The sequence below is a fragment of the Pelophylax lessonae genome (assembly GCF_965119305.1).
Source record: "Pelophylax lessonae genome assembly, chromosome: 12".
NCBI classification, from domain to species: Eukaryota; Metazoa; Chordata; class Amphibia; order Anura; family Ranidae; genus Pelophylax; species Pelophylax lessonae.
In genome coordinates this window covers 12,159,314-12,176,326 of record NC_138779.1, presented here as the reverse complement: position 1 = coordinate 12,176,326, position 17,013 = coordinate 12,159,314, and the positions used below count along the sequence as shown (strand labels likewise).

General features: G+C 42.7%; 1 protein-coding gene and 1 long non-coding RNA gene across 2 annotated transcripts in view; one reads left to right on the top strand and one right to left on the bottom strand.

Moving 5' to 3' along the window:
* Positions 1–17,013, bottom strand: part of LOC309567853 — a 1,051,047-nt gene that overhangs the window by 765,360 nt on the left and 268,674 nt on the right. The window lies entirely within an intron of this gene.
* The window catches only part of LOC309568390 (pancreatic secretory granule membrane major glycoprotein GP2-like), a gene marked incomplete at both ends in the record, with an annotated part of 30,643 nt that overhangs the window by 5,995 nt on the left and 7,635 nt on the right, over positions 1–17,013 (top strand). Inside the window, 3 exons of the mRNA XM_082274049.1 lie at positions 524–738; positions 6,646–6,800; positions 14,249–14,488. Coding sequence (XP_082130175.1) covers positions 524–738; positions 6,646–6,800; positions 14,249–14,488 — 610 coding nt within the window. The remainder of the gene's footprint in view (positions 1–523; positions 739–6,645; positions 6,801–14,248; positions 14,489–17,013) is intronic.

Sequence of the window (17,013 nt, the reverse complement as noted above, 5' to 3'; positions counted from 1 at the left end):
ACAAAGACCACCAATGTAAGAGGGGACTACACTGACCATCAATGTAAGGGGGGACTACTCTGACCATCAGTGTAAGAGGGAACTATACTGAATATCCCCCTAAGGGGTGACTGCACTGACTATCAATGTAAGGTGGCCTACACTGACCACCAATGTACGAGGTGTTTACACTGACCATCAATGTAAGGGGGGACTACTCTCACCATCGACAATAAGGGGGAACTACTCTGACCATCAGAGTAAGGGAGGGTGACCCTAACTATCAATGTAAGGGGGAACTATACTAATCATCAATCTAAGAGGCACTACACTGACCACCAACAGTCAACGTAGACTTTAAACTGGAAGTTACATTGGCCTTCAACTCTTTGAGACTATGACAACTTTCTCCCCAGTCCCTGGTCAATCTTGCCACCCATAAGTGGGTATATATAGAAAAGCCCTATAGTGTATAATGTACATCAATCATGTCACCATCACTTTCTCATCTTAGGAATGCTGAATGAATTTACTCTTTTTTCAGGAAGCCTTCCATCTCCAAATTTTACTTGCACTGGAGGATATTTCAATTTACAACTGTCAAAATGCTGGTTGGAAGCAAACGGTTTTAATACATCCAATATAAGGCTGAACAGCACCAACTCCAATTGTTGGGCAGTAAGGGAGGTTGTAAATGGAACATCAGAGATGGCCATTCATCGTCCATTGATAACCTCTGACTGTAACACTGAAGCTCTGGTAAGTTCTGCTGATGCATTTTACTGGTTGTTATACAAGAGAAGTAAAAACAGATACATTAAAGTATGTAGAGACACAAATGTATGAGAAACTTTAGAACCCTTGCCATGTTTGTATTGTTCTCTTTGCCCCCAGAAGATTATTTTACCCTCTGCATATTTTTAGGTTAAATATATTTTTATTTATAACGAAAATGAGAACATAAAATAACAGTGGTGTCGAACAATAACCAGGTTACCCAAGGGAACCATTCACATATAAAGTAATTCACTGTAGGAAATCCCTGCACAGAGGGAATAAGGAAATATAGTATCAGTATTGTCGGTAAAAACAACAAGAAAGAAGAAAGCAATGAGGAAGGAAAAAGAGGGGAGGGGGGAGAAGGGGTCATCTCCTTTATAGTAATGTTGGGTCGTTCTCTCTTAGGGGACCTGACTTGAATGTGTCATCATGAACGCATAGTAGTACCTCTAAAGGAATCCAACCCATTCCCAGCAGCAGGGCTAGTAATGCTTGGGCAGGGCTGGGGTCCACCTGGGCTTGGTGGCAGTGTGCTAAACGTTGGCAAAGCTTATTCGAAGAGGAGTAGTGTATTCACGTATACAATAGCGATATAGGTTTATTCCCAGCATTGCTCTCCTTGGCTTGTTTTTCCTCCATTAACATGTTGTCATTCATAACGACTACTCACATAATGAGTGAGGGGGAGGTCTCAGTTTTCCAAAGTCTCAGGATCAGTTGCCTAGCAAAAGATAAGAAGAAGCGGAGGAGCTTAGATTCTGTGAAGTGACCGATCCCGGGAGAGTGGAGAGGAGTGCCACTTTAGGCGAGGGGGAGATTGATTCGTCATATATTTCATTATACAAACCCGATTCCAAAAATGTTGGGACACTGTACAAATTGTGAGTAAAAAAGGAATGGACTTATTTACAAATCTCATGAACGTATATTTTGGTCCCAATATAATATAGATAACATATCAAATGTTGAAAGTGAGACATTTTGAAATGTCATGCCAAATATTGGCTCATTTTGGATTTCATGAGAGCTACACATTCCAAAAAAGTTGGGACAGATAGCAATAAGAGGCCGGAAAAGTTAAATGTACGTATAAGGAACAGCTGGAGGACCAATTTGCAACTTATTAGGTCATTTGGCAACATGATTGGGAATAAAAAGAACCTCTCAGAGTGGCAATGTCTCTCAGAAGTCAGGATGGGCAGAGGATCACCAATTCCCCCAATGCTGTGGCGAAAAATAGTGGAGCAATATGAGAAAGGAGTTTCTCAGGAGAAAAATTGCAAAGAGTTTGAAGTGATCATCATCTACAGTTCATAATATCATCCAAAGATTCAGAGAATCTGGAACAATCTCTGTGCGTAAGGGTCAAGGCTGGAAAACCATACTGGATGGCGGAGATCTTCGGGCCCTTAGACGGCACTGCATCACATACAGGAATGCTACTGTAATGGAAATCCCAACATGGGCTCAGGAATACTTCCAGAAAACATTGTCGGTGAACACAATCCACCGTGCCATTCACCGTTCCCGGCTAAAACTCTATAGGCCAAAAAAGAAGCCATATCTAAACATGATCCAGAAGCGCAGGTGTTTTCTCTGGGCCAAGGCTCATTTATAATGGACTGTGGCAAAGTGGAAAACTGTTCTGTGGTCAGACTAATCAAAATTTGAAGTTCTTTTTGGAAAATTGGGACGCCATGTCATCCGGACTAAAGAGAACAAGGACAACCCAAGTTGTTCTCAGCACTCAGTTCAGTAGCCTGCATCTCTGATGGTATGGGGTTACATGAGTGCGTGTGGCATGGGCAGCTTACACATCTGGAAAGGCACCATCAATGCTGAAAGGTATATCCAAGTTCTAGAACAACATATGTTCCCATCCAGACGTCGTCTCTTTGAGGGAAGACCTTACATTTTCCAACATGACAATGCCAGACCACATACTGCATCAATTACATCCTCATGGCTGCGTAGAAGAAGGATCCGGGTGCTGAAATGGCCAGCCTGCAGTCCAGATCTTTCACCCATAGAAAACATTTGGCGCATCATAAAGAGGAAGATGTGACAAAGAAGACCTAAGACTGTTGAGCAACTAGAAGCCTGTATTAGACAAGAATGGGACAACATTCCTATTCCTAAACTTCAGCAACTTCTCCTCAGTCCCCAGATATTTGCAGACTGTTATAAAAAGAAGAGGGGAGGCCACACAGTGGAACATGGCCTTGTCCCAACTTTTTTTGACATGTGTTGATGCCATGAAATTTAAAATCAACTTATTTTCCCCTTAAAATGAAACATTTTCTCAGTTTAAACATTTGATATGTCAAATGTATTCTGAATAAAATATTGAAATTTGAAACTTCCACATCATTGCAATCTGTTTTTATTCACAATTTGTACAGTGTCCCAACTTTTTTGGAATCGGGTTTGTATATGGAAAAGATCTGCTGCTATAATGTTTGAATGCGGTCGCAGTCCCACCAGATATGTCTGTACGTACCTCTCGCTTTGGCAACGCCAGCAGGTCTCCGAGGAATCAGGGAAGATTTTCCTCAACGTGCATGGGTCCTGGTACCATCTGGACAATATTTTAAAAGTTTTCTCTTGTGTAAAAGTGGATATAGAGGATTTATGAGTAAACAGAAAAGTGGTTCGCCATTCCTCAGTAGATATCTCCATCTCCAGTTCCCTTTCCCACATCTTAGTATACGATGGCAAGGAGCCATGGGTGTGAGACACAATTCCAAGATACATGTGGGAGATTGCTTGGCGAGGGACCTGGGAAAGAGTGCATGTGGTTTCGAAGGGAGTTAGAGGTCTGTGTATTTGTCGTGTTGTGTGAAGGACATGACAGAATTTAGTGAGGCTAAGACTGGTGAGCCAGTCAATAGAGGAAAAGTGAGATGCAGACCTAGGAGTGAAGGAGCCCAAAGAGGGGTTGACAATGTTTTGTGCTGTGGGCCCAGATCCCCTGTCGTACGAGGCGTATGTCATCGTCTGCTCTCCGGGAGCAGGGGATTGTCAAAAAGAGGGGTCAGGGGGCTGGGGTCAGTAGAGAGTGAAAATAGGTCTCGACGGTGATACCACTGCTTCAAGGCCGCCTGTGTCAGGGGGGAAAGAGAAGGCACCTCTGCATTTTTTAAAATAAATGTTGCCCCATACCCCAGGCTTGGCAGAACATATTAAACTAGCATTATACCCTAAGTGTTTGTTTTACCCCATTGTATTCATTTTTTTTAAAAATTCCCCAGTATATTTACAACCCTCCTGTCCTCAAACACTTACATGGTGTCCCTTGTCACTTCTAATGGGTCCTTCAGGTCTGCACCATTCCCCGAACTTCCTGGTTTTAGATGAGGTAGTAAAGGAAGGGGAGTGATTGGCTCCTCTGGCTGTTTGGGAGTAGGGCGCAGGGATATGGCTTTCTGGGCACTTTCTGTTAGCAACTCCTTAGCAACTGGCTAGATAACGGAGACACCCACAAACAGGAACTAAACTCCAGGCAGAAATCAATGTCACAAATAACAAAATTCTGTGTTAATAGATTAATAAATGTATTAAGTTTTAAATACAAGCAATATAAGCAGGGCCCTGCCCGTTAAAGCTTACAATCTAGATGGAGGATCAAGTGAAACAAAAGGCAATAACTGTGGGGGATGGGCTGATGGAGAAAATGGAAGTACGGTTGTTAGGTGTGGGTAGGATAGGCTTCTCTGAAGAGGAGGGTTTTCAGGGATTGTCTAAAAGCTAATAGAGTAGGAGATAATTGGACAGATTGGGGTAAGGAGTTCCATAGGATTGGAGAGGCTCTGGAAAAGTCCTAGAGGCGAGCATGGGAGGAGGTGATGAGGGAGCTAGAGAGCAGGAGGTTTTGAAAGGAACGAAGAGAGCGATTGGGTTGGTATTTTGAGACTAGGCTAGTGATGTAGCTGGGGGCTAGGCTGTGGATTGCTTTGTAAGATGTTGTTAGTATTTTGAATTTGGTTAGTTGGGTGAGCGGAAGCCAGTGGAGGGACTGACAGAGAGGACACTGAGCGATTGGTGAGGTGGATGAGTCTGGCAGTAGCATTCATGATGGATTGAAGGGGGGAAAAGCCTATGTAGAGGTAAGCCAATGAAAAGGAAATTGCAGTAGTCGAGGTGCGAGATGACCAGGGAGTGAACTAGGAGCTTTGTTGTGTCCTCAGTTAGAAAGGGGCGTATTTTGGAGATGTTGCGGAGGTTGAGGCGGCAAGATTTGGAGAGTGATTGGATATGGGGCTTGAAGGAGAGTTCAGAGTCCGGGACTACACCTAGGAACTTGGCATGCGGGGATGGACTGATAGTTGTGCCATCAATTTTGACAGAGAGATCAGGGGAAGGAGTATGTGGTGGAGGAAAAATTATAAGTTTGGTTTTGGATAGATGGGGTTTTGAGGAAGTGGTGTGACATCCAGACTAGGGATCGACCGATTATCGGCAATGCCGATATATCGAGGGCCGATATGCACTTTCCCTGATACATCGGAATTGGCCCCGGAGGTTACTGATATTGCCGGTATTTCAGGAAAGTGCTTGTACCGGAGTGATGCCTGCAGCTAGAAGCATCACCCCGGTACCGGCGTCCATAGCCGAGGGTTGGTTGTCTTGTAATGACAACCGATGCGGCTGAGAAGGCTGTCATTACAAGGAGCAGGAGGGGACATCCCCCCCCCTCCCGCCGCTTTCCGCAGCTCGCTCGGGTCTCCCATTCCACTGGGAGACCCGGGCAACCAGCCTGCAAGGCCGCCGAAGACCCGATCAAAGCCGCATTCGGCTCTGATCGGGTCTCCGTGCAAAAACCCGGAAGTTATGTCATGACATCACTTCCGGGTACTCGGCGCCAGATTAAAAAAAACAACAGCATTCAAAACAAGCCAAACTTGGCGTTTTGAATGCTTTTAAGTGCAGAGGAGGGGTTTGGGGTCTTTTAGATCCCCAGATCCCTCCACAAGAGTACCTGTCAAGGGGGGAAAAATTTTTTTTAAATGTACGAAAATATCGGCGCATATCGGCCGATACCGATATGCATTGGCCAAAATATCGGTATCGGCAACGAAAAACCGATATCGGTCAATCACTAATCCAGACTGATATGTCTACTAGTAAATTAGTGATAAGTGAGGAAGTGGGCTGAGGGGTGGATAATTAGATTTGGGTATCGTCACTGTAGAGATGGTATTGGAAGCCATGGGAGGCTATCAGATGACCCAGAGAGGAGGTGTAGATTGAAAATAAGAGGAGGTCCAAGAACAGAATATTCATATGAATCTAGTTGTTTTTCCCTGGAGTTCTGATTTAACAAAACTGGACACTTTTGTTTTTACTTGTCAGAGAATACATTGACATTAAGAGCCAGTTCACACTACCGCGACCAGAAAGTCACCCCATGAAGGAGCGACTTTTTAGTTTGACTTTGAAGAGACTTGTAAGAGACTTGTGAGAGACTTGTCAGAGACTTGTAAGAGACTTAAATGATAGGCGACTTTGTCTGTGGGGAATGCCTGGCTAATCGTTTTCTTCTTCCTGGAAAGTCTGATCACAGTTGCTAGAAAATAGATAAGGATCCGACTTAGAGGCGAAGTTTATGGCACAAGTCGGATAGAGGTCGCCTTGAAGTAGTACAGGAACCTTTTCTGAAGTCGGAGCGACTTCAGTAGTGCATATTAAGACGGCTCTCATTCATTTACATTGAATTTGTAATGACAAGAGACTTGGGGCGACTTGAGGGCACACAAGTCGCGTCCCAAGTCGGAGTAGTGTGAACCGGCTCTAATAGTAACTATTTGTTTTTGTGCAGTTCATTGTATGTTTTTTTGTAAGTTTTCTGTCCCTGTCTAATGACTTATCTGCTTCCTCTCCCTACAGGTAAATTCAACCCATGTCACATACACAAATCAGCTGTTTATTTTTGCCAAGACGAATCCAATTCAAACAATAAATGACGCTGTCATGAATATTTCCTGCGCCTACGCACTGCGTTTGAATACCAGTCTTAATATGACACTGCGCCCAATACTGGGGTAATTATTAATAATACATAACTTTGGGCTTTCAGAAATACAAGCTGAATATCTCTTATGATATCCCAGTCTAGCAAAGCTTCTAATATCTTCTCTACAGTAGATGCCAGGTCTGTAGTTACTAGCTAAAGTATTTTTTGAACAAAGGCACTAAATTGGCCTTGTGACAAGCCTCAGAAAATTGGAGAAAAAAACTTGGATATTGCAAAGAATAGAAAAGGTGTTGGCGCTTTACCATGTGTACTCATAAATGGCGGTAATCCCGAGTGTGGCTCGAGGGGTGAATTTTCAGTACCAAAAGCGGTAACCCCGAGCCACACTCGGGGTTACCCTGTAGGTAAACTTATCTTGTCCCTACGATCCCCTGATGTCCTCCCACTGTGTTCTCCGGCCGATGCCGGCATCCGTCTTCCCGGGTTCCTATTCCTGCAGGCGCCATGACGCAGCGGGACGGAATCAAGTGGGAAATTTTAAAAAAGTAGACAAAACATGACATGATACATTGTGATCTGTTAGGATTACATTACTGTATGAAACCATTTCCCCTGAGTTTTATCCCTAGTTCTTTGTCCAGTGCCCAGCCTGCACTTTTCCTTTTTTATTTCTTTTATTTTTATCATTATTTTTTTATTAATAATTTATTAATTTATTAATGATTTAATTTATTAAATCATTAATAAATTAAATCATTAATAAATGAATAATTTAATTTATTAATTTATTTATTCATTTATTATTAATCTATTTAAAAAAAATCACTTTTACTGTTTTTTTCCTAAGAATTACAGGCCTACAATATAAAACAACAGATTTCTATGCAAAACAATGTACCGCTTTGACATTCAAAAATACTGACATAATAAGACGACTAGGGAGGTTAAGGGACCATCTAAAACCGCATGACCCCTAGAAATAGTAACATACAGTAAATACAAAGGTAATAATTAACGAATAGAAAACAAACAATGAATAAATCCAATGTGACTGTGCCCAACAGCAATAACAAAGTGCTTCTGGGTGTGTATGTCAGGGGCGTAACTACAGGGGTTGCAGGGGTTGCAATCGCTACCGGGCCCCATGCTCCAGGGGGCCCGGTAGCAAACCAGTGGTTGAACTTCCAGGATCGCAAAGGTCACACTTGCGACTGGACCCTGGCATTGCACCACTGTGGGGAGGCCCCAAGATTGCAGGAAGGGGGCCCACTGCAGAACTTGTGAAAGAATCCTGCTGCGGGACCGTAATAAAAGGCCATGCAACGAGTGTAAAGAGCACCAGGATTAGTGGGAAGAGCCCTGGGCTTGAAGGTAAGGGCCCCGGCCAGGGGTCTGGGGGGCCCTTCATGGTTTCTTGCATCAGGGCCCTGAAGGTTCTAGTTACGCCTCTGGTGTATGTCTTCCAATTGCTTCACCGCAGGTGCTCAGGAGGTAGATGGTAACTCACCAGAGATGTCTGACCTATTTTTATGGAAGGTCAAATGCGCTTTATTAGGAAACCAGATTGGTTTCTAAGCTGGCACCGTTCCACTCCAATAATCCCTTGGGTTTTAGCTAGAAAGGTAGGAAATGTACTCCACTAGGGACACAGAGAAGGACTTTATAGTGTAGTACGTTTATTGACATTAAAAAGGCATAACAAAAATATATATTTTGCACTCACATGTAACAGTGCCTGAGCCTGGCACTGGGGATCTACAGCATTTGCAGATGTGGCCTGGTGGTTTGAGCGCAGGCGTGCGTTACACGCCTCGTTCTCAGCTCAGGCCTTGGTAAGAAGTCACATGAGAATCCGGAAATGACGAATCCCCGCTCCGACGTATGTTTCACTATACTGCTGTACTGAAGTCTGCTTGCTATGAAGGCACTCAAAGGGAGGGAGGGACCACAAGGGCTGAAGAGGGACCTGAGAAGAGAAGGATCTGCTTAGTGCAAAACCAACTGCACAGAGCAGGTAAGTATAACATGTTTTCTATTTATTTTTTATTTTAAACCCCAAAGTGAAGTTAAACCCCTTTTGCCAAGCCTTATTTATTAGAAACAAAAGCTAGATATAACTGAGCTCAACTCCCTGTGGATACATGGGTGTAAGAAATCCAGTCAAGTGTTTTCAAGCGAGCCTGTCAAATTGAAAATAAATTACCCTGCAAGAAAAGAGCTTTTATGGGCCGTGTGTCCCCTGCCTTTCCTCTGCTTCAGTAAAGATTACAGGTTAAAAGTTAGGTTAAACCCCTTGTGACAAGCCTTAATTAGAAACAAACGCTAGATATACCTGAGCTCAACTCTCCGAGGTTACATGGGTGTAAGAACCTGGGCCAAGTGTTTTCAAGCGAGCCTGTCAAATTAAAAATAAATTACCCTGCAAGAAAAGAGCTTTTATGGGCCGTGTGTCCCCTGCCTTTCCTCTGCTTCAGTAAAGATTACAGGTTAAAAGTTAGGTTAAACCCCTTGTGACAAGCCTTAATTAGAAACAAACGCTAGATATACCTGAGCTCAACTCTCCGAGGTTACATGGGTGTAAGAACCTGGGCCAAGTGTTTTCAAGCGAGCCTGTCAAATTAAAAATAAATTACCCTGCAAGAAAAGAGCTTTTATGGGCCGTGTGTCCCCTGCCTTTCCTCTGCTTCAGTAAAGATTACAGGTTAAAAGTTAGGTTAAACCCCTTGTGAAAAGCCTTAATTAGAAACAAACGCTAGATATACCTGAGCTCAACTCTCCGAGGTTACATGGGTGTAAGAACCTGGGCCAAGTGTTTTCAAACGATCCTGTCAAATCGAGAAGAAATGACCCGACAAAAGAAGAGTTTTTATGGCCTGTGTCCCCTACCTTTCCTCCACTTCAGTGCTGCAGCCTTCACGAGGCTTTTTAGCATTCAGTGCTTCAATATGTCCCCTGTCACACTGTGTGGTTCCTTCCACCTTACCCTAAAACATTGCATGTCAGCACCAAACAATCTTAAAGAATCCATAAAAGGAAATCATATAGAAAAATATACATGAATTCTTTATTAAAAATTACAGGTTAATAATTTGCTAAAACCCCCAAAGTGGAGTTAAATCCCCTTGTGCCAAGCCTTGATTAATTAGAAACAAAAGCTAGATGTAACTGAGCTCAACTTTCTGAGAACACATGGGTGAACGAAATTCGGGCCAAGTGTTTTCAAGCGAGCCTGTCAAATCGGGAAGAAATTACCTGGCAAGAGAAGAATTTTTATGGGCCGTGTCCCCTTCCATCCCTCTGCTTCAGTGCTGTAGCCTTCATAAGACTCTTTGGCATTCAGTGTTTCAGTATGTCTTCTGCCACATTTCGCCTCACCCTATGACAGCATCGAGTCCTGTAATGACATTGGGCTCAGAGAAGAAACTAAGGCATCCAACACTTCTAGAAATGTTAAATACTGACGAGTTTGGTGGAGGCTGCAGTGCTGGAATAGAGGAAAGGTAGGGGACGTGCGCTGCCTAAGAGGTGAATATGAAAAATCTTCTATTGCAGGAATTTTTTTTTTTTTTTTTTTACATAGACAAGATAATTTAAATTATCTTTATTAGTTTTTTTCTTTAAAAATATTAACTATTAAACCTTTGTGGTGCATTTGAAATTGTATATCAGCTCCATCCCTTCCACCAGTATACATAGAGCTGAATAAGATATCTAATGGGTTTGCTCTTTTATCTTCAGTGCAAATAATGGCAGTTTTGTACGCACTCTGTATATAAAGCACAGATATAATATGTAATATATAATATGTAGGTTATAATATGATATAACATGTAAAATATAATATAATACAATATAATATATAATAGAATATACAGTATAATATAATATGTAATACAGTATATCAGGGATCTCCAAACTACAGCCCTGTTGCAGAACTACACATCCCATGAGGCATTGTAAAACTCTGACATTCACAGACATGACTGGGCATGATGGGAATTGTAGTTCCTGAACAATTGGAGGGCCATAGTTTGAGCACCCCTGCAGTATATTATATGATATAATATGGTATAATAACCACATACCTACAAGGGTTTCTTGTATGGTAACCACTTGCTGACCAGCAATATACCCTTACATCACTGGACTTCAAGTTATTATATCGGGATGATATGCAGTGGCAGCCATCATCCCAGTGCTTTTTTTTTTTTTAGAGCCAGCGGTCAGCTCTCTTGTAAAAGTAATCCTAGTTGCTAACTAGCCGATGGATTGCTTTTTCAAGCAGCGGTACAAGCCACCTTCCATTCCTTTCTCGGGCTCTCCTGTTCCACCGAGTCCGGATCAGCTTTGTACGGCTCTTAGCTACGGTAACCCGGAAGCAATGACCTGACATCACAACCGGTTTACTTGGCGCCGTTTTTCAAAAAAATCTAAAGAATTTGAAAACACCTATCTTGGTGTGATCGATTGTTTTTTGGGGCACAGGAGGATTTTGGGGTCCTATAAACTCCAGATCTCTCCATCAAGACTACCTGCCACATGCCTATTGCTGTCACAATGATGTTTACATTCCTTGTGACAGCAAAAAAAGTAATAAAAAAAAAAATGAAGTGTATAAAAAAAATAAATTAATAATAAAATGTTTTTAAAGTGCCCCCTTCCCCCAGTGATTGCGCGCAAAGGTGAACGTACCCGTCGGTCCCACACGCACGCAAACAGCGATCGGCACACACGTGTGAGGTATCACCACGAATGTCAGCTCATGGGTAGTAATTCTAGCACCAGACCTACTGTATTAAATTGAAAGTGGTAACCTGTTAAGGTTTTTATAGCGTCACATTTAGATAGCAAAATTTCCGTCATTTTTTGCCATTGCATGTGCATGCCCAATTTTAAAGCGCGACATGTTTGCTATCTATTTACTTGGCCTAACATTATCTTTTACCAGAAAATTGGGTTATGTATTTTGTTTTTTTGCATTAAAATTTTAAAATAGTGTATTTTTTTCCCCAAAAAATGCCATTTGCAAAACTCCTGTGTAAATAATGTGTGACATTGATAAATTGAAAAACCCACCAATTTATTGTCTACCTTAACCGCTTGCCGACCGCTTACTGTATATAAATGGCGGCAGAGTGGCACCTACAGGCAGAATCACATATATATGCATAATTTGCCTGGGAGGAGCTAAGGGGCGTCCTGTCCCCGATCATCAGCGGGGAAGCCGGCGCGTGTGTCAGGTGGCTCCGTTTGCCTGACACCAGCGATCGCTCCCCGCTGAGGGAGAAGGAAGGTCGGCTGATGTAAACACAGCCGTCCGTCCTTCTCCCTGCAATGATCACAGAGACCATGTAATCCTTCTATATAGGATCACATGTCTCTGTGATCATCTCACAAGCCCCCCCCCCCCCCCACAGTTAAAATCACTCCCCTAGGGTTACATTTAACCCCTTGATCACCAACAGTATTAACCCCTTCCCTGCCAGTGTCATTATTACAGGGACAGTGCATATTTTTAGCACTGATTACTGTAGTAATGTCACTGGTCTCCCCAAAAGTGTCAAAAATGTCAGTAAGGGGTCCGGTCTGTCCGCGCAATGTCGAAGTCCCGCTAAAAATCGCAGATCGCCACCGTTACTAGTAAAAAAAAAAAAAAAACAATTCAAATTACATAAATCCTTCCCGTAGTTAGTAGACGCAATAACTTTTGCGCAAACCAATCAAAGTACGCCTATTGCGATTTTTTTTTACCAAAAATCTGTAGCAAAAAACAAATTGGCCTAAAATGTTAAAAAATTTAGATTTTTTAATTTTTTTTTTTGAGAATGTTATATAGCAGAATGTGAAAAATATTGTTTGTTTGTTTGTTTTTTCAAAATTGTTGCTCTTTTTTTGTTTATAGCGCAAAAAATTAAAAATCGCACAGGTGATCAAATATCACCAAAAGAAAGCTCTATTTGTGGGGGGAAAAAAAAGGACATCAATTTTATTTGGGTGCAGCGTCGCACGACATCGCAGTTGTCCGTTAAAGTAAAGCAGTGCTGAATCGCAAACTAGGGCCTGGTCATTAACCACTTAAGCGCCGGAGGATTTGGCTGCTCAAAGACCAGGGCCTATTTTGCGATTCGGCACTGCGTGACTTTAAACGGACAATTGCGCGGTCGCGCGACGCTGTACCCAAACGAATTTGACGTCCTTTTTTTCCCACAAACAGAGCTTTCTTTTGGTGGTATTTGATCACCTGTGCGATTTTTTGACCATGTGCTATAAACAAAAAAAGAGCGTCAATTTTGCAAAAATAACAATATTTTTCACATTTTTTTTATATGAAATTCCCCCAAAAAAATGTAAAAATCTAAATTTTTTAACATTTTCGGCCAATTTGTTTTATGCTACATATGTTTGGTAAAAAAAAAAAAAAATCACAAAAAGCGTATTTTGATTGGTTTGTGCAAAAGTTATCGCGTTTACTAACAAAGGGAAAGATTTTTGTAATTTTTGGTGTTTTTTTTTAACGCGTAATGGCGGCGATCTGCGAATTTTTTTTGCGGGACTGCGACATTGCGGCGGACAGATCGGACCCTTGACTGATATTTTTGACACTTTTGGGGTTACCAGTGACATTACTACAGTAATCAGTGCTATACATATGCACTGTTACTGTAAAAATGACACTGGCAGGGAAGGGGTTAACTGTATTGGTGATCAGTGGGTTAAATGTATCCCTAGGGGCGTGATTATAACTGTGGGGGGTGTGGTTTGTGATGTAACCACAGAGACATACCATCCTACATAGCAGGATCGTATGATCTCTGCAGTTACACCAGGGAGAATGACAGACGGCTGTGTTTACATCAGCCGCCTGCCTTTCTCCCGCTCCAGCGGGAGTGGCCGGCGGACATCGGAGCCGCTGGTCACTCGCGCGGGCATGTCAGGGAATGAGCGGGGGCGGGAGCGCGCCTCCGGTGGCGCGCGCTCGCCCCCTAAAGGCTCGTGGGCGAGTGACGTACCGGTAAGTGTGTCCTAGGGGCGTGTTTCTAACTGTGATTGGACATGGCTACTAGTGTAAAAACAGAGATCAACGGTCCTACATAGTAGAACCGTATGATCACCATTCCTACACAAGGGAGAATGACAGGCGGCTTTGTTTACATTAGCCGCCTGCCTTTCTCCCTTCCCGGCGAATGATCGCGAGTGACGCGCACTGACTTGTTAGGGAATGAGCCGGGGCGGGTGCGCGCTTCAGCGGGCACGCGTTCGTCCGCTATTGGCTCACAAGCCAGTGACAGGCTAGTGACGTACCGGTACGTCACTTTGCCTGGCCGGGGCTGACCGTACTGTACTTGCGGTGGTTAAGGGGGAAAATCTTCCGGTCCAGAGCTGGTTAAAAAAAATAAAAAATGGTTGTGGGTTCTAAATAATTTGCTAGCAAAAAATACTGATTGTTACATGTAAAAGTGTCAGAAAAAGGCATCAAGTGCGTAACCTTGTGTTGTGTTTGTTTTTTTGTTGCAGAGTTACAATAATACCCAGCTCTATAGCAAATGCAACTTATGCAGTCTACATGATAGCCTATAAAGATAACACGTATGTGACCCCTCTCACAGAATCTGACCCCTTGTATGTGGAGAATACTGTCTACATTTCAGTGGTCATACCAGATCTGAATGCCAACACCGTAAATCTCAAAGTGGTGAATATGTACGCCTCTCCTGACAATTCAAGCTCCCTCAAGTACTATCTTCTTCAGGACGAGTAAGTAAAGTACACTGGTTAGTAATTCGGTGTGTTCTTTGTATACTTTGACTATAGACACTAAATGCACAGAGCAATATATCACCGCAATGCATCTATCAACATGTTTTGATGCATTAAATTAATCTAGATAGGAAATGCATCAAGGAGAAAATTGTGTAAGTATGTAAAGGTCAGAGGGTTGAAGAAATAAGGGTCACAGCGCATGTACTAATTTATTGTGTATGGCACAATCATTCTTCCAAATAAAACGTAAAATGAAGCCTTCAAAGTGGAGTTCCACTCTCAAAATGTACTTTTCACCATCCGCTTACTTTTTTTCTACCTGAAAAACAATTGGATAATTACAATTTATTTATTTTTTTCATTCACTTACCTTGTTTTTAACCCCTTGCCCACGGCCGCACGACTATATACTGCGGCGATCAGCCCCTAACTGCGGCGGTCAGCCCCTCCTGGGCAAAGTGACGTACCGGTACGTCACTCGCCCGCGAGCCTCTAGGGGGCGAGCGCTCGCTGCTCGTTCCCTGACATCCCCGCGCGAGTGACCGGCGGCTCCGATGTCCGCCGGCCACTCACGATCTCCCGCTGGAGCGGGAGAAAGGCAGGTGGCTGATGTAAACACAGCCCTCTGTCATTCTCCCTGGTGTAACTGCAGAGATCATACGATCCTGCTATGTAGGATTGTATGTCTCTGTGGTTACATTACCAGCCACGCCCCCCCCCCCCCCCACAGTTAGAATCACGCCCCTAGGGATACATTTAACCCACTAATCACCAATAAAGTTAACCCCTTCCCTGACAGTGTCAATTTTTACAGTAACAGTGCATATTTATAGCACTGATTACTGCAGTAATGTCACTGGTACCCCCAAAAGTGTAAAAAATGTCAGTCAAGGGTCCGATCTGTCCGCCGCAATGTCGCAGTCTGGCAAAAAAAAAAAACGCAGATCGCCGCCATTACTAGTTAAAAAAAAAAAAACAATAAAAATGACAAAAATCTTTCCCGTAGTTAGTAAACGGAATAACTTTTGCGCAGTACACCTCCCCTTATTTCCCCCCCCCCCCCTACCTGGACCCTTCCTCCTCAGTGTTTGTCAATCTGTTCTTTTTTCATCTCCTCTTTCCCTCTTCTTTCACTCCACTCATTAGACGGGACTCCCTTTCTCTTCCTGTCGGTGAGCTGGAGCCTTATTGTTGCTCGACTACTTCTATCCACAATACCCAATAACTTGGATTAATTCTTGATACACCAACACCTATGAATGCTTTTGCCTAATTACCACTGTTTGAAGATAAGACTTAAGTTATATGTTTGTATTGGGTTAATAGGTGGCTGGGTTACTGAGTATGTTATACTTTTGTATCTTATTCTTTATACCTTCCCGGTATTACTTAAAATATTCTATATCCTAATGTACAAGTTTACAAATGTATGCTGAAATATTTTTATTTGTTGTATTTTCATTACTTCAATAAAGCACCTTTTTGTGTTAAAAAAAAACTTTTGCGCAAACCAATCAAAATACGCTTATTGCGTTTTTTTTTTTTACCAAAAATATATAGCAAAAAACAAATTGGCCTAAAATGTTAAAAAAGTTCGATTTTTACATTTTTTTGGGAATTTCATATAAAAAATGTGAAAAATATTGTTATTTTTTCAAAATTGTCGCTCTTTTTTTGTTTATAGCGCAAAAAGTAAAAATCGCACAGGTGATCAAATACCACCAAAAGAAAGCTCAGTTTGGGGGAAAAATAGGATGTCAATTTCATTTGGGTACAGCATCGCACGACCGCGCAATTTTTCGTTAAAATCACGCAGTCCCGAATCGCAAAATAGGCCCTGGTCTTTGAGCAGCCAAATCCTCCGGGGCTTAAGTGGTTAAAGCAGCACCCACTCTTCTAGGTTGATTTGTACTCAGTTTTTGGAACTCGGCAGGTAGGTTGTTCTACAGTATATAAATCTTGGAGAACTAAGCACAGATCTTCTGTGGATGTCAGCTGCCCCAAATACTTCTGTCTCTTCGTGTCATCCCAGACGGACTCCATGATGTTGAAATCAGGGCTCTCTGGGGGGGGGGGGGGGGGCAAAACCATCACTTCCAGAACTCCTTGTTCTTCTTTACACTGAAGATAGTTATAGATGACATTGGCTGTATATTTGGGGTGGTTGTCCTGATGCAGAATAAATTTGGAGCCAATCACACACTTCCCTTATGGAATTTGAGGTAGCCGACATCCACAGAAGATCTGTGCTTAGTTCTCTAAGAGGTCCATAGAACCACCTAACTGGCGAGTTCCTTCACTGTGTGCAAGTCTACCTAGAAGAAGACAAAGGGTGGTCACCCCAACTATTGATTGGATTTGGATTTCTCTTCATTTATTTTCCATTTTGTTAATTGATAAAAAATAAACTATTAGCACTTCTATTTCTGAAAGCATTCTTCATTTCATAGGCGTGCGCAGGGGGTGTGCCGGGTGTGCCTGGGCACACCCTAATTACCCTGTGCAGCGCAGATTCCCCC